The sequence below is a fragment of the Acinonyx jubatus genome, chromosome C1 (assembly GCF_027475565.1).
Source record: "Acinonyx jubatus isolate Ajub_Pintada_27869175 chromosome C1, VMU_Ajub_asm_v1.0, whole genome shotgun sequence".
In the NCBI taxonomy this organism is placed as follows: domain Eukaryota; kingdom Metazoa; phylum Chordata; class Mammalia; order Carnivora; family Felidae; genus Acinonyx; species Acinonyx jubatus.
In genome coordinates this window covers 179,986,304-180,012,186 of record NC_069381.1, presented here as the reverse complement: position 1 = coordinate 180,012,186, position 25,883 = coordinate 179,986,304, and the positions used below count along the sequence as shown (strand labels likewise).

The 25,883-nt window shown below is 36.6% G+C and overlaps 1 protein-coding gene across 1 annotated transcript in view; it reads left to right on the top strand.

Moving 5' to 3' along the window:
* GTF3C3 (general transcription factor IIIC subunit 3) overlaps positions 1 to 20,472 on the top strand; it is a 38,912-nt gene extending 18,440 nt beyond the window's left edge. Inside the window, exons 9-18 of the mRNA XM_015077939.3 lie at positions 2,363 to 2,466; positions 3,798 to 3,969; positions 6,045 to 6,247; positions 6,809 to 6,910; positions 7,982 to 8,117; positions 10,437 to 10,674; positions 11,284 to 11,474; positions 13,527 to 13,651; positions 17,088 to 17,240; positions 19,085 to 20,472. Coding sequence (XP_014933425.2) covers positions 2,363 to 2,466; positions 3,798 to 3,969; positions 6,045 to 6,247; positions 6,809 to 6,910; positions 7,982 to 8,117; positions 10,437 to 10,674; positions 11,284 to 11,474; positions 13,527 to 13,651; positions 17,088 to 17,240; positions 19,085 to 19,207 — 1,547 coding nt within the window. The 3' untranslated portion in view covers positions 19,208 to 20,472. The remainder of the gene's footprint in view (positions 1 to 2,362; positions 2,467 to 3,797; positions 3,970 to 6,044; positions 6,248 to 6,808; positions 6,911 to 7,981; positions 8,118 to 10,436; positions 10,675 to 11,283; positions 11,475 to 13,526; positions 13,652 to 17,087; positions 17,241 to 19,084) is intronic.
* The last annotated feature ends 5,411 nt before the right edge of the window (positions 20,473 to 25,883 follow it).

Below are 25,883 nucleotides of genomic sequence, written 5' to 3'. Positions count from 1 at the left end.
AGAATTATGTTCAACTTTTAATTGTAGATATGTTTGTTAGTCATTTTGTTTAATATATTTTGCTGAGTTTCATTGGCCATTCCTCCTTCCTTCCTTCCTTCCTTCCTCCCTCCCTCCCTCCCTCCCTTCCTCCCTTCCTTTCTTAATGATTTAACATACCTGAATTCAGGAAACATCTTAACATAAATCAACAACATGTCACAGTTAAAGTAGTGGTGTTTGTCTCTCTTAGTATATAAAATAATGGTGCATCTGAAATTGGGCATCTTAGAGTTGATAAAATAACTTTAAAGAAAGAGATAATCCAGACAACTAGGACATTAAAACACTTTCAATGTAAGCAAAATTTGTTTTTCATATGCATTTTTGAAAATGAGAACATTTATTGGTGGATTAATAAGCATTTCCATTGAGATTCACAATAAAATGAGGTTTAAAAGATACTGCTCTTAGCACGGAGCCTGCTTGGGATTTTCTCTCTCCCTCTCTCTCTGCTCCTCCCCTACTTATGCACACATACACTCTCTCTCTCTCTCAAAATAAATACATTTTAAAAAAGATACCGCTGCTATATGTTAGTTGATAAACTATTATTTAAACTGTAGGGGCTGTAAATAATACCTACTGCCTTCTTTAGCATTGTCAAATTGCCACTAAAGTGTCTAAATAATTATTCTCAATCTTTGTACTTACCTGAAAGAACTGGTAACCGCTTGTGGACCACTATAGGCTTCAGACTTCTCTTTGAGTGGCACTGTCCTATAGCATTATAATATTTGTTTATTTTGAGAGAGAGAGAGAGCACACGCAAGTGGGGAGGGGCAGAGAGAGAGAGACAGACACAGAATCTGAAACAGGCTCCAGGCTCCGAGCTGTCAACACACAGCCCAACGCGGGGCTCAAACTCATGAACCATGAGATCATGACCAGAGCCGAAGTCGGACGCTCAACTGACTGAGCCACCCAGACACCCCTGTCCTATAGCATTATAAAGTGACCCTCTTATTTCTATTAAAATATAGTTCATCAAAATTCTACTTTGTCTGATGAGATTGTGACCCCTGCTTTCTTTTTGTTTTCATTTGCCTATTGTATCTTTGGTTTGCCATTTTGTTTTCAACCTTCCTGAGTTATATGATTGCAGGCATGTGTCTTATTTTCAACATAACATTGAGTTTTACTTTGTGATTATTCTTGAAATCAAATTTTTGATTTACACATCTGTATACACTATATCTTTAATAGGTATGCCATAGCCACTGTCTACAGAAGAAATAGGCTGTGGATATAGTTGTGAGTCAGATTAGTCCTTATCCTCATGGAGCTTATGGTCTAGGTAAATTTAAATTTTAGGACTCTGTTTGAGGAAAATAAATGTCTTAAGTTGGTTTCCTGTAACAGTTATTGTATTGGAGCTTAGAGATAAAAATAATCTCTTAATTAAACTTGTCCAAATCCTTCCAGGACTTCATAGTTTTAGGGAATTCTATAATTTATATGGCAAATTCTATAAAACATGAGTTATTTCATTTTAATATAATTGTAGGTTTTATTCTACCACTTAAGATCAATCTCTGATGTTTCTCTATGCTTCAGTGTTTTGGTTTTTTTTGTTCTGAAATGGAAACTTACTCGGAACTTACTAGACTTTACAAAATACAAAATATTTTAAATGTGGATAAAAATTCCTTTGATTTCTCAGGGCTTTAAAAATTGTTTTACCTTGGGGCACCTGGGTGGCTCAGTTTGTTGAGTGTCCAACTTTGGCTCAGGTCATGATCTCGCAGTTTGTGGGTTTGAGCCCCACATCAGGCTCTGTCTGTGCTGACAGCTCAGAGCCTGGAGCCTGCTTCAGAGTCTCTGTCTCCCCCTCTCTCTGCCCTTCCCCTGCTCAAAAATGAATAAACATTAAAATTTTTTTAACTGTTTTACCTTAATGAAGTTTTAGAAAATAACACAACATTTAATTTATTCCTTTCTTAGCCTCTTTATCATAAAGACTGAAAAGAAGCTTTTGAATTCAAAAAGAAAGAGTGTATATATTCTTGTTGGTCATTTTTGTCTTTCTCTTTTTTTTTTCTCTGTAGATTTGATAGAAGATGTGGGAGTTTCTGTAGGTTTCAGATAAGTGGATAAAGTATTAGGAAAAGAATTGGAAGGGTAATTGCTACCAGAGGACAGACTGAAAAGAATATAAAAACCTAGTAATAAGAGTTGGTCCAACTTAGAATTGACTACAGAATCATTTGCTCTGAATGAAGTAAATGAGATCTTATGTAGAAGATACAGAGCTTGCTTCATTTGCCCTACATTCTAAGCTTGCATATAGGAACTGCTTTTTGCCTGTCTTTCTAATCCATAGCTGGTGAAAATGTTACCTGCACTATACCTGATGGTGTGCCAATAGATATCACAGTGAAGTTGATGGTCTGCCTTGTACATCTCAACATTCTTGAACCACTTAATGTAAGTAACATTAAGATCTGCACTTGAGATACTTCAGATAAAATCACATTATTTTCTTTAGATGACAAGTAATTGTAAGTTTACCCTAGATTTCACATTTTTCAGTAACCCAGGAAGTCACCATAAGCATCAAATTATTTGTGTGTGAATATCTTACAGAAGCTGAACTGGGCTTGTAATAATTTGTTTCTCTTTTCTTTTTTTAAGTTTATTTATTTATTTTGAGAGAGAAGGAGAGAGTGTGCGCATGTGAGCTCAGGAGGGGCAGAAAGAGATAAGGGAGAGAGACAATCCTAAGCAGTCTCTGCAACATCATTGCAGAGCCCAGTGGGGGGCTCGGACCCACGAACTATGAAATCATGACCTGAGCCAAAACCAAGAGTTGGATGTTTAACCAACTGAGCCACCCAGGTGCCCCTTGTTTTCCTTTTTAAATGAGAACAATCCAGAGATCAGAATTTGAGATTGGGCTTTTTAGACAGTTGGTAAATTCTGAAAGTTCTTCCCTTTTGCCAGCTTTGGAGTATTTCGTTGAATAAAAAAATTTATTGGGCATCTGCTTTGCAGACCTTAGGATAAGGTATTGAATATAATACACAAACCCTGCCCTCATGGATCTTTTATTCTAATGGGAGTAAATGGATAACAAAATAAATATGCAAAATATAGGATGTTAGTTGGTGGTACATACTCTGGAAAAAATCAAACAGTGAAGAACAGAGAATATTGGGAGTAGGAGGGTGGTCAGGAAAGCCCTCTCTGAAAAGGTGACCTTTGAATAATGACAGAAATATCAGCAAACACAGAGGCCCTGAAGCTTGGGTATGTTTGTCTTAGCAGAGAAAGAGCACAGCAAGTCAGTGTTATCTTAGCTCCTGCCATGTCTGCTTACCCCAGGCCTTCAAAAGTAATGTGTGGCTCAGTCGATTGAGCATCTGACTTCAGCTCAGGTCATGATCTCACAGTTTGTGAGTTCAAACCCCACGTCGGGCTCTCTGCTGTCAATGCAGAGCCTGCTTCGGATCCTCTGTCCCCCTCTCTCTCTGCCCCTTTCCCACTTATGCTTGATCTCTCTCAAAAATAAATAAACATTAAAAAAAAATACTTTAAAAGTAATATGTTGAATGAGTGATGGTAGTATGAGTTCTTTCTAATAGAGAAATAGAGATTCAGAAATGAATAGAAAAATGGTTATTTAAAGCTGTTTTCATTAAACCTTGCTCCTTTTCGGCTTGCTTCAAATAACTGATAGACATGTGAAAAGAGAAATATACCTACATGTCCGTATTTGTAATGATTGTTTGACTTCAGACTTTTATTTTGGGGTCTAGCCTCTCTTGACAACACTAGTGGAACAGAATCCTGAAGATATGGGAGACCTCTATCTAGATGTTGCTGAAGCTTTTCTGGATGTTGGTGAATATAATTCTGCACTTCCCCTCCTTAGTGCACTAGTCTGCTCTGAAAGATACAACCTCGCAGTAGTTTGGCTTCGGCATGCAGGTAATACTTCTTTGTGGGAGGGAGAAGTTTTAAACATATAAACAGGCAAGAACTTACTTTCCAAAATGGTAATAATTATTTAAAATATTAATGTCTTGGTAAAAGTGAAAGTATTTCTAGTTTCAGGGCAGTTTTTTGAATATCAGTTTCTTTTGTCTGCTTGTTTTTTGAGTATAGTTGACACACAGTGTTACATTAGTTTTAGGTGTACAACATAGTGATTCTGCAACCCTATGAATGTTAGTATTTTAAATTGTCATGGTATGCCACTATATGATTTCCCCCACATTAATGCTTTGGAAGAAAGATTTACTTAATGCTACCGGAATGAAGTAGGACTAACCATGTCCTTGGTAAAAATACTTTATACGAGTCATTTACCTGTCTTAACCATAGGCTCTGACTTCTAGTAATAGATTGTCAGACTTGGGGTGCTCTCTAATTTTGAAAGAGTTTTTATGGATTTATATTTAATATTTTATTTTGAGAAAAAATTTCATGTATTTTCAGTGTTCTTTGAGCTGCAAATGTATGCTCAAGATTGGGTTTTATGTATCATTTCATTTTATTGTATCTAAATTTATAATAATCTGAAATAAATCATTTAAAGTAAAAAAAATAGCTTAAGAAAAACAACTAAATTTCTTAAATGTATGAAATCCAAAAATATTCTAAGGGGATTTTGTATTGAATCAACATAAAAGATGCATTAAAAGTTGAATAGTTTTTGTCTAAAATATTACATGATAGCAGAAAGTTCTAATAGTTCTTAAAATATTATATAATGGTAGAAAGTTTTCTATAACTAGAGAAGCATTGATTGACAATTTGGGTTATTTTGAGACCTATCACAATATGAAATTGCTAAGAACACTTAAAGATAACTCTTTACTGTTTGGATGAGTGAACATGAATACAAATGTAATAACCATCATAAAAACATTATTTGTGATATCTGAATTTAAAAGACATGAGCAGGGAGATGGAGTTTTTATTGCTTACTATCAAAGTTTAACCTAAAGATGATACTCGGGAGAGAGTTGAGAAATTTGAGATTTGAGAAAGCAATTGAAAGCGAAAGAACCATTTTAGGAGGTAACTGTAATGAAAAGGGAATGAGATGGAAAAGGCCTAGATTAGTGTTGTCACTGGAGAGTTCAACTGGTAGGATTTAATGACTGATTGGCATAAAGTTTGAGGAATAGAGCCCAGTAACTTCCCTTCTGAGAACTTACCCTGAGGAAATAATTGAGTGAGATGAGGGGAGGTAGTTTATATTGGGTATCACAAAACTCAGGAGCCTGGCAAATAACGAAAATGAGTGAAGTGGGCAAGTGAAGAGGCGCAGGGCTTGGGGGGAGAACTGGAGAGCCCTCTCCAGAGGATGCTGCTGTTTCTCAGCATAGGCTGATGTGCCATTGCCATGTGGGAACAGGAGAGTGTTGCCAATTCAGATTTGTCAAAAGAATCCGGTAACTTAGAGTTCATAAAAATCCGAAATTTAAAAAATGGAGGCCATGTATTGTTTTTAACAGCACTGTGGCCTAACAAAACACCTCTGTGGGTTAAATAGGTTTGCCAATTTTTAGACATGGCTTATATACATGAAAATGTTTACTGCATTGCTATGTATTAGAGTATAAATTCAGAAATAACCTAAATATCAGATAATATGGTTAAATAAATAGTTGAATGTTATAACCATTCAAAATGCTAAGGAAGATGTGGGAAATGTTGAAAGTATAATGCTAATAAGTAAATAAAGCAGAACCTCAAAGTGTATGTATGTGCTGATTACATCCTTGTAGCAATTTGGATTTAGAGAAATCAATAGATGGATCAATCAGTAGATGGAGATTAGAAAGAATGGCTGTTTTAAAGTATTAGAAATATGCAGACATTTCATTTTTATAATTCTTTAAAGTGGAATATTTTATATTTAATATTATATTTTATATTAATTTTATATTTAATATAAGAAATATTTAATATTTCTTTAAAGTGGAAAAATAATTTTGGCAAGCTTACAAATCTGTAGATCATATTTATTATGCTTTATTTTAACATCATCTTAGAATGTTTAAAGGCCTTAGGCTATATGGAACGCGCTGCGGAAAGCTATGGCAAAGTGGTTGATCTGGCCCCCCTTCATTTGGATGCAAGAATTTCACTTTCCACCCTTCAGCAGCAGCTGGGCCGTCCTGAGAAAGCTCTGGAAGCTCTGGAACCAATGTATGATCCAGATACTTTAGCACAGGATGCAAATGCTGCACAGCAGGTAGGCCATGTCATGTGAAAGGAAGTTTTCCTTGGTGGATTGTGTTTTTGAACTTTTTCCTCTGTTAAGGATGTGTATACGGTTTGTATCCAAAAGATTTATTTTAGTGTATTAATAAATTCACTGTTTTTGAAGAGTAATTTTGAATTTAAGTTTCAGCCTCTTGTTAGACACTGTAAGTTATGTGTCTAAAATGTTGGATCTTAAGTTGTGAAAGATCATAAAGCAAATGTTGTTAAGGTTTGGTTTCTAAAACAAAACTCTTCTGGGGCGCCTGGGTGGCTCAGTTGGTTAAGTGTCTGACTTCGGCTCAGGTCATGATCTCACAGTTTGTGAGTTCGAGCCCCGTGACAGCTTGGAGCCTGGAGCCTGCTTCAGATTCTGTGTCTCCTTCTCTCTCTATGTCCCTCCCCCCACTTGTGTTCTCTGTCTCTCAAAAATAAATAAATGTAAAAAAAAAAAAAAGAAAAATTAAAAAAAAAAAAAACTCTTCCATGCAGACAAAACAACTTACAGCAAAGGAATCTTGTCACATTCATTATCATGTGCTTATTTATTTAGGAACTGAAGTTATTGCTTCATCGTTCTACTCTATTGTTTTCCCAAGGCAAAACGTATGGTTATGTGGATACCTTACTTACCATGTTAGCCATGCTTTTAAAGGTGGGTAATGGTCTTTCCTTATGTTAGTGCTGTTGACTGTTTAAATGTTTAGAATTTGATTTAAACATAGATTATAGCTATTTTATAACTGTTCTACTCTCAAACTTTTGAAAATGAAAGTCAGATATAGACAAAAGACTTAGAGGTTACTGGTATGTATGACCTTTGAACAACATGGGAGTTAGGACCATCAACCCTAACACAGTTGAAATTCGCATATAACTTTTAACTTCCCCAAAACATAACTACTACTAGCCGACTGTTGACTGGAAGCCTTACTGATAACATGAACAGGTGATTAACACATATTTTGTGTGTTAAAGGTATTGTATACTGTATTCTTAAAATAAAGGAAGCTAGAGAAAAGAAAATGTTGTTAAGAAAATTATAAGGAAGAGAAAATACATTTATAGTACTGTACTATAAAAGCCCATGTATAAGTGAACCTGTGCAGTTCAAACCTGTATGGTTCAAGGGTTGACTGTAACTGAAAGTTCTACATGAAAGTGTAAACTTGACTGTAGGTAGAGTAAGTGAAATAAAGTCTTTGCTAGTACAAATTCAGAAAAGTGAGAACCATAGTGTTATCAGTTACTGGCTTTGTAGACAGTACCACGTGCCAAAATTGTTCACTTTGCAAAAATGTTTTCCATGTGTGACATCATTTCCAAGTCTAGCTTTTTTTCAGGGAAGTGGTTATGTGTGCATGTACATATGTTATAAGTTAATGTGAATTGCCTTCTTTTTCCCTGCTAAGGTAAGCAGTGTGATCTAAATTCCCTTGGGAAGAAAAAAATAAGTCTGTTCTCTTTTAGGTGTTTAAATACACAGTAATTTGGCCTTTTTTTTTCCCTACTAAAGAAGATTTCAGGTATACCTGTGGTACTTGTGACCCATAGATTTTCTTTAAAAAATTATATGACTGGAGTGCCTGACGGGCTCATTTGGAGGGGCACAAGACTCTTTATCTTGTGGTTGTGAGTTTGAGCCCCATGTTGGGTATGGAGATTACTTAAAATATTAAAAAAAGTATATGACTAAAAAAATCTCAAATTGTTATTTTAAATTCAGGTAGCAATGAATAGAGCTCAAGTTTGTTTGATATCTAGCTCCAAATCTGGAGAGAGGCATCTCTACCTTATAAAAGTGTCAAGAGACAAAATATCAGACAACAGTGACCAAGAGACCGCAAATTGTGATGCAAAAGGTAATTACTTTCATTTGCTTTATTGCATAAAATGTGACTGAATTCAAAAAATATTCATGAAATAATACCTGATAGTAACTTAATTGAAAATATACCCTTTTCTGGGGCACCTGGGTGGCTCAGTCAGTTGAGTATCTGACTCTTGATTTTGGCTCATGTCATGATTTAGCGTTGTGGGATGGAGCCCCATGTCCGGCTCCCCGCTCAGCATAGATCCTACTTAAGATTCTGTTTCCCTCTCACTTCCTCTCTCCCTCTCCCTCTCCCTCTCCCTCCCTTTCTCCCTCTCCCTCTCCCTCCCTCCCTCTCCCTCCCTCCCTCTCCCTCTCCCTCTCTCCCTCCCTCCCTCCCTCTCTCCCTCTCCCTCTGCCCCTTTCCTCTGCTCTCTCTCTCTCTCTCTCTCATAGAAAAAAAAGAAAATACACGTTTTTCAAATAAAATGAAATTTCTAACCCAGATCCTTCAAGTATAATAAACTCATTTGATGTTAAAAGAAGAAAAGGAAGGCTACATGTAAATACTTTACTTTTTAAAAATTAGAAGGAAACCATCTGCTTGGATCTCCCTGTGAAAAAACTAAACAGAACTTTTGACCTTTTAAGAAGAAAATATGTTATTTTAAGAAATTTGTGAAGATTAGATGGCAATATAAATTACTATATTTGTCCAGTCACTTCAATTACATGTATTTCATTCTCTGTTAAATTCATTTTTGATAAATGTAGCAATAGTCATAGAAACTCTAAAATAAATTGCTTTGACCTAGTCTCGAGTAATTTGATTTTAAAAGGCGTCTATATTTAGTAATGCCTCAAGTATGCCTCAAGTATGTTTGGGTGAGGTTGAAAAGAGAAACTTGAAAAGAGTCTAAACTGGAGGTATCAGTCTGTCAGTGTGTGCAGTGTGCAATGGAAAAGGGTTTTAAAATCCAGAAGAGCTGAATCTCTGTAAGCACATTATGAGGACCTAACATAAGTAGGTTTTGCAGGGGAGGAGAGTCAGGAAAGGAATGAGGATCAGCTGTTCATAATCTAGATATAAATGCCTCAGAAGCCTATCTCTGCAGCTCATGGATTCTGGGCCCATCTCAAAGGTAGACTCTGCTTCATGTGTTTAAGACTATATTTTCTTATATTTTTCTCTATATGTGATTCTGTCAAGTTTTCTCTTTCAGTATTTTCTCATTTCAGGTCCATTGTTGGTTTTTCTTAGGTTCATAAAGGGTTTTTTTTGTTAATTTCATCATGGTAGGGATTATGTTACATTTGTGTACCAGGATAGGATGAACAAGGTCTCTTTATGTTACATGCATCTTTGTACTTTTTTTTTTTTTAGGTTTATTTATTTTTTTGGAGAAAGCATGAGTGAGGGAGAGAGCACAAGTGAGGGAGAGGCAGAAAGAGAGGGAAAGAGATAATTCCAAGCAGTCTCTGCGCTGTCAGCACGGAGCCCAGTGCGGGTTTGAACTCACAAACTGAGCTGAAATCAAGAGTCAGATGCTTAACTGACGGAGCTACCCAGGCATGCCTGTACTCTGATTTTTTCACTCAACATTTTCTCACATATGTTTTCTCATGCTGGTCTCTTCATAGCTATTATCATTAAGGAATGTTTAATACTCCATTGGATAGCAATCCCATAATTTAATTATTCCCTTATTTTTTGATATATGGTTGTTTCTGATAATTTTCTTTTATAAATAATACTATGCATTTATCCATATTTTTGACTATTTGTATAGGATATATTCTCAGGAGAATTACTGGGTCAAAGACTAAAAAGTTTTATAGCTTTTGATATTTCTTGAGTTATAAATTTATAAAAAAGGACGCTCTTACAGACAAGATTTTGAAGGAAAAGAAATTTTGAGGCAGAGAAAATATTAAGATTATAAAAAGATCAAGAACAATCTAAATCTTGAAGTCCTTTGCTAAGCAAACTTTTGAATTCCTTGTATGTGCAGAATCCTGTATCTGACTTCAGTCATGGAATACTCACTTACTTGTTCTGCCCTGGAGGACCATATATCCTAGCTAGCACTGACAGATACAGATGACATAGCTGGAATTTGTAGAGGACAAACCAGAAGTAAGAATTACCTGGGGTTGTGGATTGTTAGGCAGAGCAGAGGGCTGGTGTTGAAGTAGCGTAAGCAGAAAACTATCCACTTCATCATTGTCTAAAGAGTGTTGGCAAGAATTCAGGCCCATAGGAATGTGTGTATTAAATTTAGCCTTAAAATTGATCATAGGGATTTTTCTAATATTGTTATTTCTGAAAATACAGTGTCCTAACTGATTTTCACTGGTATCATTTTAGCAATATTTGCTGTACTCACAAGTGTCTTGACAAAAGATGACTGGTGGAACCTTCTGTTGAAGGCCATATACTCCTTATGCGACCTATCCCGATTTCAAGAGGCTGAGTTACTTGTGGATTCTTCACTGGAATATTATTCATTTTATGATGACAGGCAAAAACGCAAAGAATTAGAATACTTTGGTCTGTCTGCTGCAATACTGGACAAAAATTTCAGAAAGGCATACAACTATATCAGGTAATTTTCCAATAACTTATTTTAGATTCTTTGAAAGAGGATGTGTATTTACTTTGATTTAGTCTCTCATACTCAAGAATTAATAAATTGTTTTAACTCTCTTGTGGCTTACAGGTAAATTCAAATCATTGATGATTCTCAGAGGCATGCCCTCTCATATATTTAACCTCTTGTACCTCAGTCTCCCCATTTATAAAATGGATATTATAATATTACCTCCTTGTAGGATTATTGTGAGAGTTAAGTGAATTATTATAGATATGGCCTTTTAACAATGTCTGGCACACACTGTTATTAGCTGTTACTCACTGTTCATTGTACTGGAGCTGTAGTGGGCTGGGGGAGAATAGGTGAAACTTAAACTACTTGATTCTTTTTTTTTGGCTTAAAAGTTTTGTTAAAAAGAACAAACAAGATGTAGAAATACTAACTCAAGTAGCATCTTCTGGGAAAAATCACTGTGTGAGTGTTTATGCTTAAATATGTTGCAATAGTCTGGTTTTCATTGTAGGAAAATGTTGCTGCGCTGAATGAAGTATTTCATTCTTAGAATCAGAAGTTTTTCTTTTTACATTATTTTTTACCCTCCCTCTCTGTCTGCAATTTTAGGGTGATGGTAATGGAAAATGTCAATAAACCTCAGCTCTGGAACATTTTCAATCAGGTTACCATGCACTCCCAAGAGGTACGACATCATCGCTTCTGTCTTCGCCTAATGCTGAAAAACCCAGATAATCATGCCCTGTGTGTCTTGAATGGACACAATGCATTTGTATCTGGTAGTTTTAAGCACGCGCTTGGTAAGTGTCCTGTATGTGACTTTGTCAAGTGTGGATGGTATGATGGTTAACAGCCGGGCCTGGAGCAGAAAACTACCTGTGTTTATGGGTTTTTTTTTGTTTGTTTATTTATTTTTGAGACAGAGAGAGACAGAGCATGAACAGGGGAGGGGCAGAGAGAGAGGGAGACCCAGAACCGGAAGCAGGCTCCAGGCTCTGAGCCATCAGCTCAGAGCCCGACACGGGGCTCAAACTCACGGTCCGTGAGATGATGACCGCAGCTGAAGTCGGACGCTTAACCGACTGAGCCACCCAGGCGCCCCTACCTGTGTTTAAATAGCAGCTCCCTCATGGCAAGTTATTCTACCTCCCAGTGCTTCAGTTTCTTTATCTCTGAAATGGAGGTAATAATTGGACCTGCCTTACAAATTATTGTGAAAATTAGATGAGTTAATGTAAAGCATTAAAAAAAAAAAAAATGCCTGGCACATACAGTAAGTAGCTGTGTTGGCAGTAATGATAATAATGAATATTAGTATTTATTTTTTTTTTACAAAGCTTTGGTTCAAAAGGCTGAAGTAAGTTTTATAATTCATTCTAAAGGCCAATAATTCTCCTGCTTAGACTTGTTTGTTTTCTAAATAATTTTCATTAATTATGGATGCTTTGCAGGGTGCCTGGGTGCCTCAGTCGATTGAGCATCTGACTCTTGATTTCTGCTCAGGTCATTATCCCAAGGTCATGGGATTGAACTCTGTGTCAGGCTCTGTGTGGAGCGTGAAGCCTGCTTGAGACTTTCTCTCTCTCTCCCTCTGCCCCTCTCCCTGGTTCATGCAGTCTCTGTCTAAAAAAAATATGTGTGTGTGTGTGTGTGTGTGTGTGTGTGTATGTGTGTATGGATTCTTTGCTACCTGATTTTAATTTGCTATAGTACAAAAATGGATTTAAGATTTGCTGATAGTTTTTTCCTTAAGGAGACAAGTCTTTATACCAAGATTTATTTACATTGTGCTTGCTAATTCTAATTAAACTCAGGGAAAATTAATCACTTGAAATTTTCTATAATAGGGAATCAGAAGCAAATTAGAAAAATACCTGGCCAAATGTTTAAATTTAAAATGAGGCATGTATCTCTTGCTGCCTAAGAGCTAGTGTTGCCCAACTCACTTGACAGTAACCTTGAACATCAGATGTTGAAACTTACCTCTGGTGTGTGTGTTTTGGAACTGTTTGTTTAATGGTAAGAAAATATAAAACAGATTTATATTATTTTCCTATATTTAGGACCTTTTGCAGAAGGTAAAAATAGAAAGTGCAAATGGCAGTCTACCATCTGTGCTGCTAAAGAGATTCTGTGGTGCCATGTCTTCTGGCACAGAGCCAGAAAGAATAGAAGTTTTTACCTATGTATGATAAATTATAGATCATCCCTTTATAAAAAAATTTGCTTAAAAATTTGCTTATCAAAAAAATAAAAATTTTGCTTAAATTCCCCTGTCTCATATGGATAAACTTTTGACATGAAGCAGTTACATATGTAAATACATGGAAACAAGGAAAACATGTTTTTCTGAGGAAAAACAAAGTAGTGCTCCATTTGGGAAACAACACCCATAATCCTAAAAAACAAAACAGAGCTATTTTTCTTTTTTTCATCTCCATGATCTATCACATTTGAATTTATAACAAAAGAATTCACCAAAGACACATTCCCTTGTTTCTTTTAAAATAGATTTAAGATCTTAAAATAGACTTACGATCACAATTGGTAAATTATTTTGGAAGTATTACTCTACATGGAAATGTCTAGCTGTGCCTAAAAGAAGGTTTTAGTTGCTCATATTTAATCTGGGTGATCAGGATATATTTATAGGTAAATCCTCCTAATTTTGTTATATTTTATACATTGTTTTAAAATTTCAAATTAATGTGCATCTGATTGATATTTTAAAATGTACACCTTGCATATGTTAAAAATCAGTACTGTTTAGCAATAAACTATATTTGAATAACTGAAGAAATAGGGAACTATGCTCTTGTCACACCCATCTGACACCACTGTTCTTTTTTCAGGACAATATGTGCAAGCCTTTCGCACCCATCCCCATGAACCTCTCTATAGCCTGTGTATAGGCCTAACGTTTATTCACATGGCCTCTCAGAAGTATGTATTAAGGAGACATGCTCTTACTGTGCAGGTAATTCATTTAGATTTCTCATTACTTGGTTTTATGTTCTTTAAAAATGAATATACTTAATGCTTTTGTTATCCTGCTTTAGAAGGAATACCTGCTTAGTGTACATACATGTTGGGAGTTCCAACACCTATCCCTCTGTTTAGCACTCAGCATGGACTCCACATCTAGTGGTGGTGCTCCTGGCTAAGACTTATGTAGCCACGTAGAAAGGGTACACAGCCAGATCACAAAGAGGACACAGAAGAGTCTGAAGGCTTCCTTAAGACTTTGGAGCCCCTAAGACCTCCAGTGTTCTAGGTCCTGATGACTGATTTATTGTAAATCAGTTTTAAAAATACATAATATATATATCTAGTAATGTATGAATATGTGACTGTGTTGACTGTTTCTTTACATCACCACCAACAAATTGCTCTTTTAAAGTTTTCATGGTTGTAGTCTTTTTATTTTCTTGTTTACTTTTTATATAGTTTGTCTTCTCTAATAAGAATGTAAACTCCAAGAGATCAGGGATTCTATCTGTCTTGTTTACCACTGTATCTTTAGTACTTTTGTGTTGTTTTTATATGTTTGACTCATGTAAAGACATGTTTTTTAGGTAGTTATGGAAGGAAAAAAATGTTGACTTGAATGGAATAGCAGGATTTAGTAAAGGAATTTTTCATGTGGGTTTGGTTTTTAAAGTAAAATGGTTAAAAGAAAGCCTAAATTCAAATGATGATAATTGTTAAAGCTAGGTGTTGGGATTCATTATAATGTTCTCTTTACTTTTGTATGTTTGAAATTTTTCATAATAAAAAGTAAAACCAAAACCAAAAGACAATTGTGATATTTATCCACCTCTTGCTCTAAGTTTTTTTCTCTCTTAATGGATACTTTTGCTGTTTTAGGTAATGTAGGATTGTTTATAAATTAAATATATAATGAGCACCCACTGTGCTAGGAGTGGGGATATAGTAGTGAATGAGTATACAGGCAGAATTCCTTACCCTCATGAAGCTTATATTCTGGTAAACATTAATAGGAAATTTTTATGGATTGACTCATTACTAAATAGTTAAAATAGGGGTGCCTGGGCTCAGTTGGTTGAGTGTCTGACTCTTATTTCAGGTCAGGTCATGATCCCAGGGTTGTAAGATCGAGCCCCACATCAGGCTCCATGCTGAGTATGGAGCCTGTTTAAGATTGTTTCTCTTACTCTGCCCTTCTCTCCCACTTATGCTCTCTTTCTGTCTCTAAATAAGTAAATAAAAAAAATAGTTAAAGTATGTAGTTTTTGCCTGGTAGGGAAAAAATATGTGTACTGCACAGTAATTTAGAAGCTAACTTTCAAATCACTGGTATATTTAAACAGCAGTGTTTAATTGGTTGGAGATTGAGATAAAACAAGAAGTGATGGGTATATGGGGGTTTGTTGTCCTAATCTGTCTACTTTTGTGTATGATAAACATTTTCCATTAAAAAAAGTTTCTAAAAACAAGTTTCATTGTAAACGTGATTCTTAAATTGTTTTAATTTCTTGTGAATCTATTTCCTTATGCTACATGATCATAATTAATTTTCCTTTGGAGTAGTTAAAAACAAACTAATTTCAAATAAAAAAAACTAATTTCATATGTTTTACTATCTTTCCTACCTTCTTATTATACTGTGAAAGTAAATCTTATAATTCTGCCCTTATTTAATATTTTATGTACAGTGTATATTACTTGGACACTTTAGTGAATAATGTGACAAAAAGTTTGAAAGTAACACAGTTAATGTAAAAAGGACTCTTTTATTTCTATTCCATTAAATTTTTTGTTTGTCAAAACTCTTATCGCCTAAGAGATAAAGTGGCTGTCTCTATTACCTAGCTTTTAAATCACTAAATATTTGAATAGTGTTTCAGTGGTCTCCTAAGTTTGTTAAAAATTTCTTAAAATGCAGCAGGTAATTCAAATCCTGTTATTGTATCAGAAGACCTACAAGTTTATTTGGGTTGCAGTAATTCATCTGGGCTTATTATTCTTTCTCAAATTTTTATCTTTAAATTTGTCATCTTAAAATAGGAAGATTTGCTAATTCTCTGAGACTAATAGTTTGTCTGCTTTACTTAACAGAACCATGATTTTCAGTGGAGTAGAAGTTATAGTCACCTATAAATATGGGTTATTTAAAGTATGAGTTTAGTGAACATAATTATTTTTATTCCTAAAATGCATTAATTCTAAAGAATTCATTAATTTTTATTTTTTTTTATGAAGAAAAATTTGTGACCATTTATCAGAAAGCAGATCACCCAGGAAATAGTTGCATTTTATAGTCTATGCTCACAGCTGGAGATTATATTTATTTAATTACTTAACATAGGACACTTGCACTTTTGCAGTCGGTAACTTTCTGCAGCTGGTAACTTGAAGATGCATTAAAGGGGAAAATGAATACAGTAAGAGACGAAGCAGGTGCTTTTTGGACACTGTGACACACGTGGAGCCTGCAGTATTCTATCTGTGTTCTGATATTTTTTCCATAAAGTCTTTGAGTCAGAAGCTTTCAGGGGAAGAATCAAGTTTTTTGGGTTAAGAGGTTATTAAGGTCCTGAGAGGTAACTTACAAAAAAGGTACCATTGACCCAGAAAGTTTAGGTATACTTAAGTGAGTTTGTCCCTGAGAAGAAACCTTTCTAAAATTACCATTTTAAGAGCTTAGATTTTATATTTTGCTCAAGCTTTTAGACATCTTGAATCAAGAAGTTTATTGGCCTCAGGGCACCTGGGTGGCTCAGTTGGTTAAACATCTGACTTCAGCTCAGGTCATGATCTTGCAGTGATGGTGCAGAGCCTGCTTGGGATTCTCTCTCTCTCCCTCTCTCTCTCTCTCTCTATGCCCCTCCCCCACTCATGCATGCATGCTCTCTCACCCTCCCCCCCCAAAAAAAGAAAAAAAAAGTTTATTGGCCTCTAATGTCACAAAAGCCAACTTGGAACCTTAAAAACAATCCTGTGTTCTTAAAGATTATGGATCTTTGACAGTTTTAACATTGGACTTTGTTTTCTGTAAATATTTTTGTCCTTAAAAAAAATAAATCTTTCCTTTATATCTTTGGAAGAGCTCTAGACTAAATTGTGATATAGCACTATGCCACAGACATATGTTCTTTCAGGATGAGATTGTGTCTCTTTTAGAGCACAAGCGGGAGGGGCAGTGGGAGAGGGAGACAGAGAAGCAAGCAGGTTCTACGCCCAGTACAGAGCCCTACATAGGACTTGGTCTCATGACCCAGGGATCATGACCTGAGCTGAAATCAAGAGTTGGACACTTAACTGACTAAGCCATCCAGGCGCCCTTTTTTAAATACTTGTATTCTGTACAGAATATACCTGGCACATATAGTTGTTCAAATATATACCGGTCAAATGAGAATAATAATGAATTATCTTTTTCTTTTGGGTAGGGCTTTTCCTTTCTTAATCGATACCTCAGCATACGTGGGCCTTGCCAGGAATCATTCTACAATTTGGGCCGTGGCCTTCACCAGCTGGGGCTGATTCATCTTGCAATCCACTATTATCAGAAGGCCTTGGATCTCCCTCCACTTGTGGTAGAGGTATTGTATGATTTGCTTTAAAAACTGAGGAGTCATTTTATTTCATTTCATCTAGAGAGAAGTGCAGTTAGCTTATGTTGTGGTCCAGATAGTGAAATAAATTACATATTAGAATGGATTTTTTCCAGGGGCACCTGGGTAGCTCAGTTGGCTAAGCGTCCGACTCTTGATTTTGGCTCGGGTCATGATCTCGTGGTCGTGAGATCAAGCCCTGTGCTGGGCTTTGCACTGACAGTGTGGAGACTGCTTGGTATTCTCTCTCTCTCTCTCTCTCTCTCTCTCTCTCTCTCTCTCCTCCCCTCCCCTCCCTCTCCCTCTGCCCCTCCCCTGCTCATGCATGCACATGCTCACTCTCAAATAAACATTAAAAAAGAAAAAAAAAAGAATGCATTTTGTCCATATTGAATGTGTTTATTTAGCAACAAGTAGATCTTTGACATTCTTACCTTATGACCTGATCAGCAACCATGTGGACACATATGACTTGTGGTGACCATTTCAGTTACCCTAAGGTAGCCTCTGTGGTTATCGGTATGAGCTGGGAGACAGAAAGCCTGAATATTGAGTAATATAGCCATTGTTCATTTCAAAGTTCAAGTGTAACGAACATATTTCTTTATAAAGATGAAAGGCCAGTATGAATTTAGTTTTAAGATACTGTATAGGGTAAAGTGTTGCCAATACTATGACAATCTGTGTTTAAAGTCTAATTCTTATTTTAATTTCTGAAGAATTTATTTTTGAGAGAAAGAGACACAGAGTGCGAGTGGGGGAGGGGCAGAGAGTGAGCGAGACACAGAATCTGAAGCAGGCTTCAGGCTCCAAGCTGTCGGCACAGAGCCCAACGCGGGGCCTGAGCCCACGAACTGTGAGATCATGACCTGAGCCGAAGTCTGACACTTAGCTGACTGAACCACCCAGGCACCCCTACTTGCTAATATTTTTAAGTTGCATTCGTAATCCTCACATGCCCTCACAACTGTTTTCTATTACCCTTGTCCATTGTTAGTCATTAAACAAATAAATACATATTTTTATAGTTACGCTGATGAAATGCATACACTTTTGTATTTTTTATTTCATAAATGCCTTTAAGTATTGCTCCTTAAGCTTTATAGGTATCATTTTTAATTGTTGCAGATATTTTTACAGTTGACTCCAAAACTTTGTATTGGGGAAGATTAGTATAGATCTAACCTACTCCATTGAGTTCATTGCTTTGCTATTAAGTAGAAAAAAAGGTAATAACACCCCTAGGGTAATTATTATCATTAATTTGCTGTATGCCTTCCTAGACTTATTCTTTATATGGCTTTCTATTATATAGTACAGGTATTTCCCATCTGGTCATTTGTGTTATGATTTCTTTTTTAGATGCGTAAGTTTTACATTTTTTAATGAAATCGTATTTTTTCCTTTATAGTTTCTACTTTTGCCATTGTACTTAGAAGGGCCTTTCCTACCCAAGATTATATTATTATTTCACTATATATATTTTTTTCTTTTATGGTTTCATTTGTTTATTCTTAAATGCTTAATTCATTTGGAATTTTATTCTGCTATGGCTTTTTTAAAATTTTTCAGAATTTTATTCTGCTATGGATGAGACTTTTTCTTTAACTTATTGGTTAGACATTTAAAATAATTTAATTCTATAGTTGTTACAGTGATTAACTGAATCAGTATTACCTAGTAAAAATTTAGAACCAAGGTATATATGCCTAGTTTTGTACTTTTTTTTTAGTATCATGAATGTTAAGCTTTTTGAATACTTCTACTTAATGAAACAGTATATATAACTGTTTATAACAGTATATAATTCATTCATGTATTTTTCCTCGTAGGGTATAGAAGTTGACCAGTTAGACTTACGAAGAGATATTGCCTACAACTTGTCTCTAATTTATCAGAGCAGTGGGAATATTGGAATGGCTCAAAAGCTTTTGTATACCTATTGCTGTATATAAAGTACCTCAGCTGAGAAAGAAGCATTGGTGCTGTGTGTGGACCAATATTTTCTGTCTAAGGGCTAAGTATTAACTAAGTATTAACCTGAAATAGAAATGACAGTTTGAGAATTATCATTGGATTTAATTTTTAATATGTGATAATGATCTTTTGATAGATATGCAAAAGTATCATTCCAAGAGTTTGTACATTGTTCTATCATTTTCTTTTAGCATTATTTTTAGTAAAATTGTCCCCAAAGGTGAAATGGAGAATGTTAGCCTTTAAGCCAGCTTTGAGCTAAATGTGCTCATTTTTTACTCATACCATTTATTCATCTGTGCATTCATTACTATGTATTAAACACCTATGTACCTTGAAATATAGTAAGACAGATGTGACCTCTCAATACAGTTCTCTAAATACAGAACTTGAGCAATATATTCATTTGAAAGAAATGTTTGCTACATTTCTACCTATATTATCATTGACCTTTCCATTTCTTAGTGCCCTGTTACTATTGCATGGGCAGTTTATCAGGTACATAGAAAAGGATGTTATTGAAGGAAAGACAAGTTGGAACTCTTTCTCATATCAGCACAATTATGTAATTGACTTAGCTCCTAAGAAAATTATTTGAAATGGTTATATAGTAGGAAGACACATAATTGAGTTAATCTTTTACTTTTCACCTCCATGTGTCTTAGTTGTATAGATTGCTGGGCATAATTCAGAACATCCTGTTCCAAGACAAATTAAAAAATGCATTACAAATGTTGGTGGCTTTCTGACAAAAAAAAAAAATGTAGAAAAGAGAGGACCACATTTAATAATATGACCTAGTTTGCATTTCAAGATCACTAGGAATGTAGGAAGATTAGAGAATTCTATGTATGGAGTAAAGTATTGCTGTGATAAAGTTAAAAAAATAGATGAAAATTTTTTACTTAAATACGTTATGTTCTTGAATCTAAGATAACAATAGTTTTAAGATATACTTTTGGTTTACTAACAGTTTTTGAGAGTTTCTTTTTAGGGGAAAAAATGCTGTAATAAGTGTGTGTTTGGATTGTATGACGTATTCTAATTGTGAGAGGGAAACACGTATGAGACTTAGGATCAAAGAAATAGTATGAGGTCTTTTTAGGAATTCTTACCACTACAAAGTAGTTGAAAAGCAAAATTTGTATATAATAAGTAAATGTATCATGTATTCTGTGTGTGTGTGTGTGTGTATTTAAATGTGTATATAATTTAAATAAATTGTATTTTTATAATTGTTTCACATGCTTATATATTTTATTTCATGCCATTTGCAGGTAATGATGAAGTTAACTGATAGAGTATAAGTTAGATTTGCATCTTGGAATCTTAGGGAATTGAGTATTCTGTGTTCTGAGTTTTTCTCTTGAATTAAACTCAACTGGCTGTGACTCCAGTTGATCTTCTGAACAGCCTTGGAGGAAATAATAAATCTCTCTAGCAGTCTTCTAAAAAAAAGTTGATATTGCATGAATTTGTTTAGCATTTAAAGTCATAGCTACCATTGCTGAGTGTTTACTACGCTACTCTGTGCCAAGTACAGTGCCGGATACTCTAGATACATGATCTCTGGTCCTCTCAGAGAATCACCTGCAAGGTAGGTGTTATTGTTGGTCTTACTATTATCATCTCCATCTTATAGATGAGAAATTAAGTAGCATGTTGAAGATCACTAGCAAGCTCCTTGCTCAGAGACATTCCTTCATGGGAACACAATTCCAGTTCAGAGTTACAACATAAAAATTGGGCATAAATTTATTTTAGAAAGAAAAAGGAGAATGGCAGTTATATTTTCTATCCTCCAGGACTTGAGCTTATTAAAAGCCCCTGTAGTAAACATCTTTGGGGGTCTTTTTAAAAGCTGATACTCACTTTCTTATCTACCATCCTCACTCCAGCCTTGGAATTCTGACAGCCACTTTAATACAATGAGATTGTTTTCTACTGGTCTCTGTTGATTCAGCTGGGAGTCTGCTCCTATACCAAGCTGGGCCAATTGAGTTTCCTCAATCCTTCTCTGGGAATTTTAGAATTGAGATGAAGTCTTGCTGTAGGGTTGGAACATGAAAGCTATGAGGACATTTTCTGCTTTCCCTGTGGGCCAACCAGCAGTTAACCCCTTATGTTGAGAAAGAAAAATAGAGCCTGTGCATTAAGAGAAGCAGAGTTGAGAGATGGAGAGAATGCTGTGTGTTCCTAAAGATTTTCCAGTTTTCCATTCCCATGCTTTCTGAAATTGAGTTCCAACCCTTGGGTTCTTTCTATAAATATATCCAGTTCTATAATTCCACTTTATACTAGCTGGAGTTCTGTTATTTGCACCAAAAATAGTCCTAACTGATAAGCTATCATTCCTTCTTTGTTTTCATTGAGCATTCATGTGTTCTAGCTATTTTCACAAGAAGGAAGGGCATATAGCAACCAGGGACAATGTCCCAGAGTTATAAGTAGTGTCATGAAGTCTAATCCACAACAAAGAGGCTTTTAAAAACTTTAGGCAAGAACAGTAGGAATGTGTCTATGGTCTTGTAAAGTCAACAGTAAGACCATAGAATTGTTCAATTTCTGTGCTTGGGGTAATTAACACTATAAAAGCACAGTACTCAAACAGGATGAGGTAGAAAAGCATGGAAAAGAAGCAGTAAATCCTGAGGCTGTGATAAGAGAGACCTATAAATGTTTCATTTCCAAGTTCATAGTCCCAAATCCAGTTGCTGTTAGGTTATGAAACTGAAAATTATAATTTTGAGGACTTTTAAAGAAGGAAATGATAAATAAACAATATTTGGGGAAAAGGTGGATCCTGGGAACCACATAAGTATGATGTTCCTGACGTGACTCTAGCTGACTCAAGTGCACATAGAAGTTATATTCCTTAGGAGACCTACTCTGTCTCCTTGGAAGGGGACTTGGTAGCCCAGAGGACTACTACAGTTTGAATGTATCTGGATTTCAGCAGAGTATTTGAGGACGTCTCTTCGGCTATGCTTGTGGGTTGAATGGAGAAATGTGACTTATTGATCTGCAGTGGACCAAAGACTACCTACTGGAGGAGTCCCATGATGGCAGGCATGGCCAGGCCCTTGTATTCCAGACTTGCTCAGAAGCTAAGGCATAGCTTATAGTTGCTAATGGTTGAAGGCAGTCAACAAACCACATCCCTGTTTACAGAGCTACCCAGAAGTTTCAAGACCAAAAAACTGCCCAAAACCCAAAAACAGGCAAATGACAAAACAATTTTAGAAGTTGGGGCACCTGACTGGCTCAGTCAGGAGATCGTATGTCTCTTGATCTTGGGTTCGTGAGTTCGAACTCCATGTTGGGTGTAGGGTTTACTTAAATATTAAAAAAAAAAAAAGTTTTTAGAAGCTAAAAAGCAAAGGGGCAATTAGCAACTAAATAAACCAGAGAAGAGTGAAAGCTAAGTGCCCACAGGTGGTGGCAGTAGGCAGCCAGAAGCAAGCTGATTCAGGCTCAGAGAGGCTCATGCATAAGAGAAACATTCAGTATCTCCAAAGGCAGCTGAGGTTGGGCTAAAAACAGGTGAAGCAGTTGAAAGTCTGTTAAGAAGCAGGCAGGAGGTGCCTGGGTGGCTCAGGCAGTGAAGCGTCTGACTCAGATTTTGGCTCAGGTCACGATCTCAAGATTGGTGAGTTCGAACTCCGGGTTGGGTTCTGTGTTGACAGTGGGGAGCCTGCTTGGGATTCTCCCTACGTGCCCCTCCTCTGCTCTTTCTCTCTCTCAAAATAAACATTAAAAAAAGAAAAAAAAGCATGCCAGCGTTAAAAAAAAAAAAAATCTTCGAAGTTACCCTCTTCACTCAGAGCATGTTACCACTTCACCCCTGCCCTACAGAACACTGGTGGTTTATTTTCTGTTGATCTCTGGATTCCGGAACACCAGGTGTAGCTGAAGGCAGAGTGTTCGGATTAAGTGAAAGTCTGCACACTGAACAGTGACCTTGGCCTCCTCCTATTTGACTCCCAGAAAAGTGGCAGCCAAGTTATATCCTCCAAGCAGGGGATTAGAGGGTTCCTCTCTGAGAAAAACCCGGCCCAAGAAAAAAGACCTATAGAGACTTACAGTTTCAGGTCCCCAGTGAAACAGCCTGGTCCTGGCCAGGAGCCTGCCAATGGGCGAACCCTCCCACTCCCACCTGGCCCCAGTCAGCTATCCGAGGAACAGACAGCTCATGAGCATTAGGCGTTTGCGGATAGTTTCTGAGATGCAGAGATCCATATGAGCAAATGGGCAGGGGAGGAGGGGTCCTCAAAGAAAACAATACAGGAAGTAGAGAAATAAAATGTAATTAATATCCCCAGATGATGGGGTGCCTGGGTGGCTCCGTTGGTTAAGCGACCAACTCTTGATTTCAGTTCAGGTTATGATCTCACAGAATGTGAGACTGAGCCTTGTGTCGGGCTCTGTGCTGACAACGCAGAGGCTATTTGGGATCCTCTTTTCCTCTCTCTCTGCCCCTCCCCAGCTCATGTGCACGTAGCGCACATGTGTGCTCTCATTTAAAAAAAAGAAAATATTGTATTTGTGAAAAGAAGAATGCTATAAAAAGAAATATTCAAAGTTTAAGAGAGCCTTATGACATCAAAAATGTAACTGCTGAAATTAATTTAATGAAAAGATTGGGGAAATTGACTTTTAAAAAGAAAAAAGGGAAAATTTAAGAGAGAAGAAAATTTCAGATAAGGAAATTAAAGGCTACAAAACAATCTAAATGAGAAGTTCTTTGTGGCAGTTACCATATCTTATAAATTCATTTTTTTTTAAATTTTTATTTATTTTTGAGACAGAGACAAGAGCATGAATGGGGGGGGGGGGTGGTCAGAGAGAGAGGGAGACACAGAATCCGAAGCAGGCTCCAGGCTCCCAGCTGTCAGCAAGGAGCCTGACGCGGGGCTCGAATTCAGGGACTGTGAAATCATGACCTGAGCCGAAGTCGGAAGCTCAACCAACTGAGCCACCCAGGCGCCCCTTATAAAGTCATTTACATTTCACGGTGTTTGGTTATAAGTAATTCCTATAGGAGGAACAAAGTCCTACAATGATTTTTTTTTAGTTTTATTTATTTGTTTTTTAGTACGCTCTATGCCCAACATGGGGCTCCAACTCACAACTCCAAGGTCAAGAGTCCAGTGCTCTACTGACTGAGTCAGCCAGGTATCCCCTGCAATGATTTTTTTATACGCAACACATTGCAGTATATTTCTATAATTTAGAAGTGTACTTCATCATTCATCATATCAGCTTTTAACATTTTCCTCCAAAAAGCTTAAATTTATTTGAATAGAAATAATTCAGTATTCTCTACATTTTGGCAATGACGTCCAAAACTCTGTCCCTTTGCACTGCTCTCTGTCAGCATGGAAAGGGCAGCTGGAACCCTAACGTATGTTTCTCGTCCATTTTTTGGCCTTGACCCAAAAAAATGTCTAGAAGATATCGGGGTAACCTCTTCCTGCACTAAAAGTTTCTAATGATACGCTGAAGATTGTACCGGGCATTTACCCTGTTTGTGGACTCAAGGTAAGCAAGCGTAGAATGCGAATTAGCACCGAATTAGCTGGCATTTCAGTAAAGAGAGTCAGGTGTTTATATTCAGCAAAAGGAGTTCAAACAAGTGAAGAGAGGAAAGAGAAAGCCAATAAACAGGTCCCTCTGGCTCAACGCCCCACAGCTGCATAGGACAGGTGGAAGTCAGTTCTGATGCGAGTTCTAGGGCTGTCCGTTCCCTCTTTTCTCAAGCTAGTGTTGTAATGAAACAAGTTTTCTTATTGAAGCATATCTTCATAACTATAGACAGCTGAAAGAAGTATTTTTGTAATTACTCGCTTTACAGATTAGTTCTGTCTTGCTTGGACAGAGACTTGCTCAGTTTATGGTGTGAGTGAGGCTGATCCTGCACCTTCTCCATCTCAGGTGCTTTCCTGATTGGGAGAGAAAAGTAGAAGCTCTGACCACTAGAGGGGGTATGGTAGTCACAGAACTTCCCACCGCACGCAGGAAGGCTCGCGCTGGCAACAGTCAGGATCACCTCCGTCGGGCAATCCCCCAACAATTTGTAAGTTTTGTAGGATCTGATTTAACTCTCCCAGATGAAAAAGAAAAGATCTGTGTATAGTCAGAATTAACGGATTGTAGGGCACCAGCACAGTTTTAATATGGGTACCAAGTTGCTCTCCCAGATGGCTTTACCAATTGTGTGGGGATACCTGTTTTCCCCAGGCCCAGTTCAAACATATTTTCTCCCCTGATTGATAGGTGGGAAATGGATGTTGCAGTTGCATACTGGTAAAGTTGAAACCTATCTTCTCATATGCTTATAGACCTTTCAGAATCCTTTTCTTCTTTGAATTGCTTTTGTTACATCCATTGCCCATTAAAATTTTTTTTAAATGTTTATGTTTGAGAAAGAGAGAGACAGAGCATGAGCAAGGGAGGGGCAGAGAGAAAGGGAGACACAAAATCCCAAGCAGGGTCCAGGCTCTGAGCTGTCAGCACAGAGCCTGACACGGGGCTCAAACTCACGAGCGGTTAGATCATGACTTGAGCTGAAGTCAGACATTTAACTGACCGAGCCACACAGGCACCTCTCCTTTGCTCATTAAAAAAAAAACAAAAAACAAAAAACATACTGGG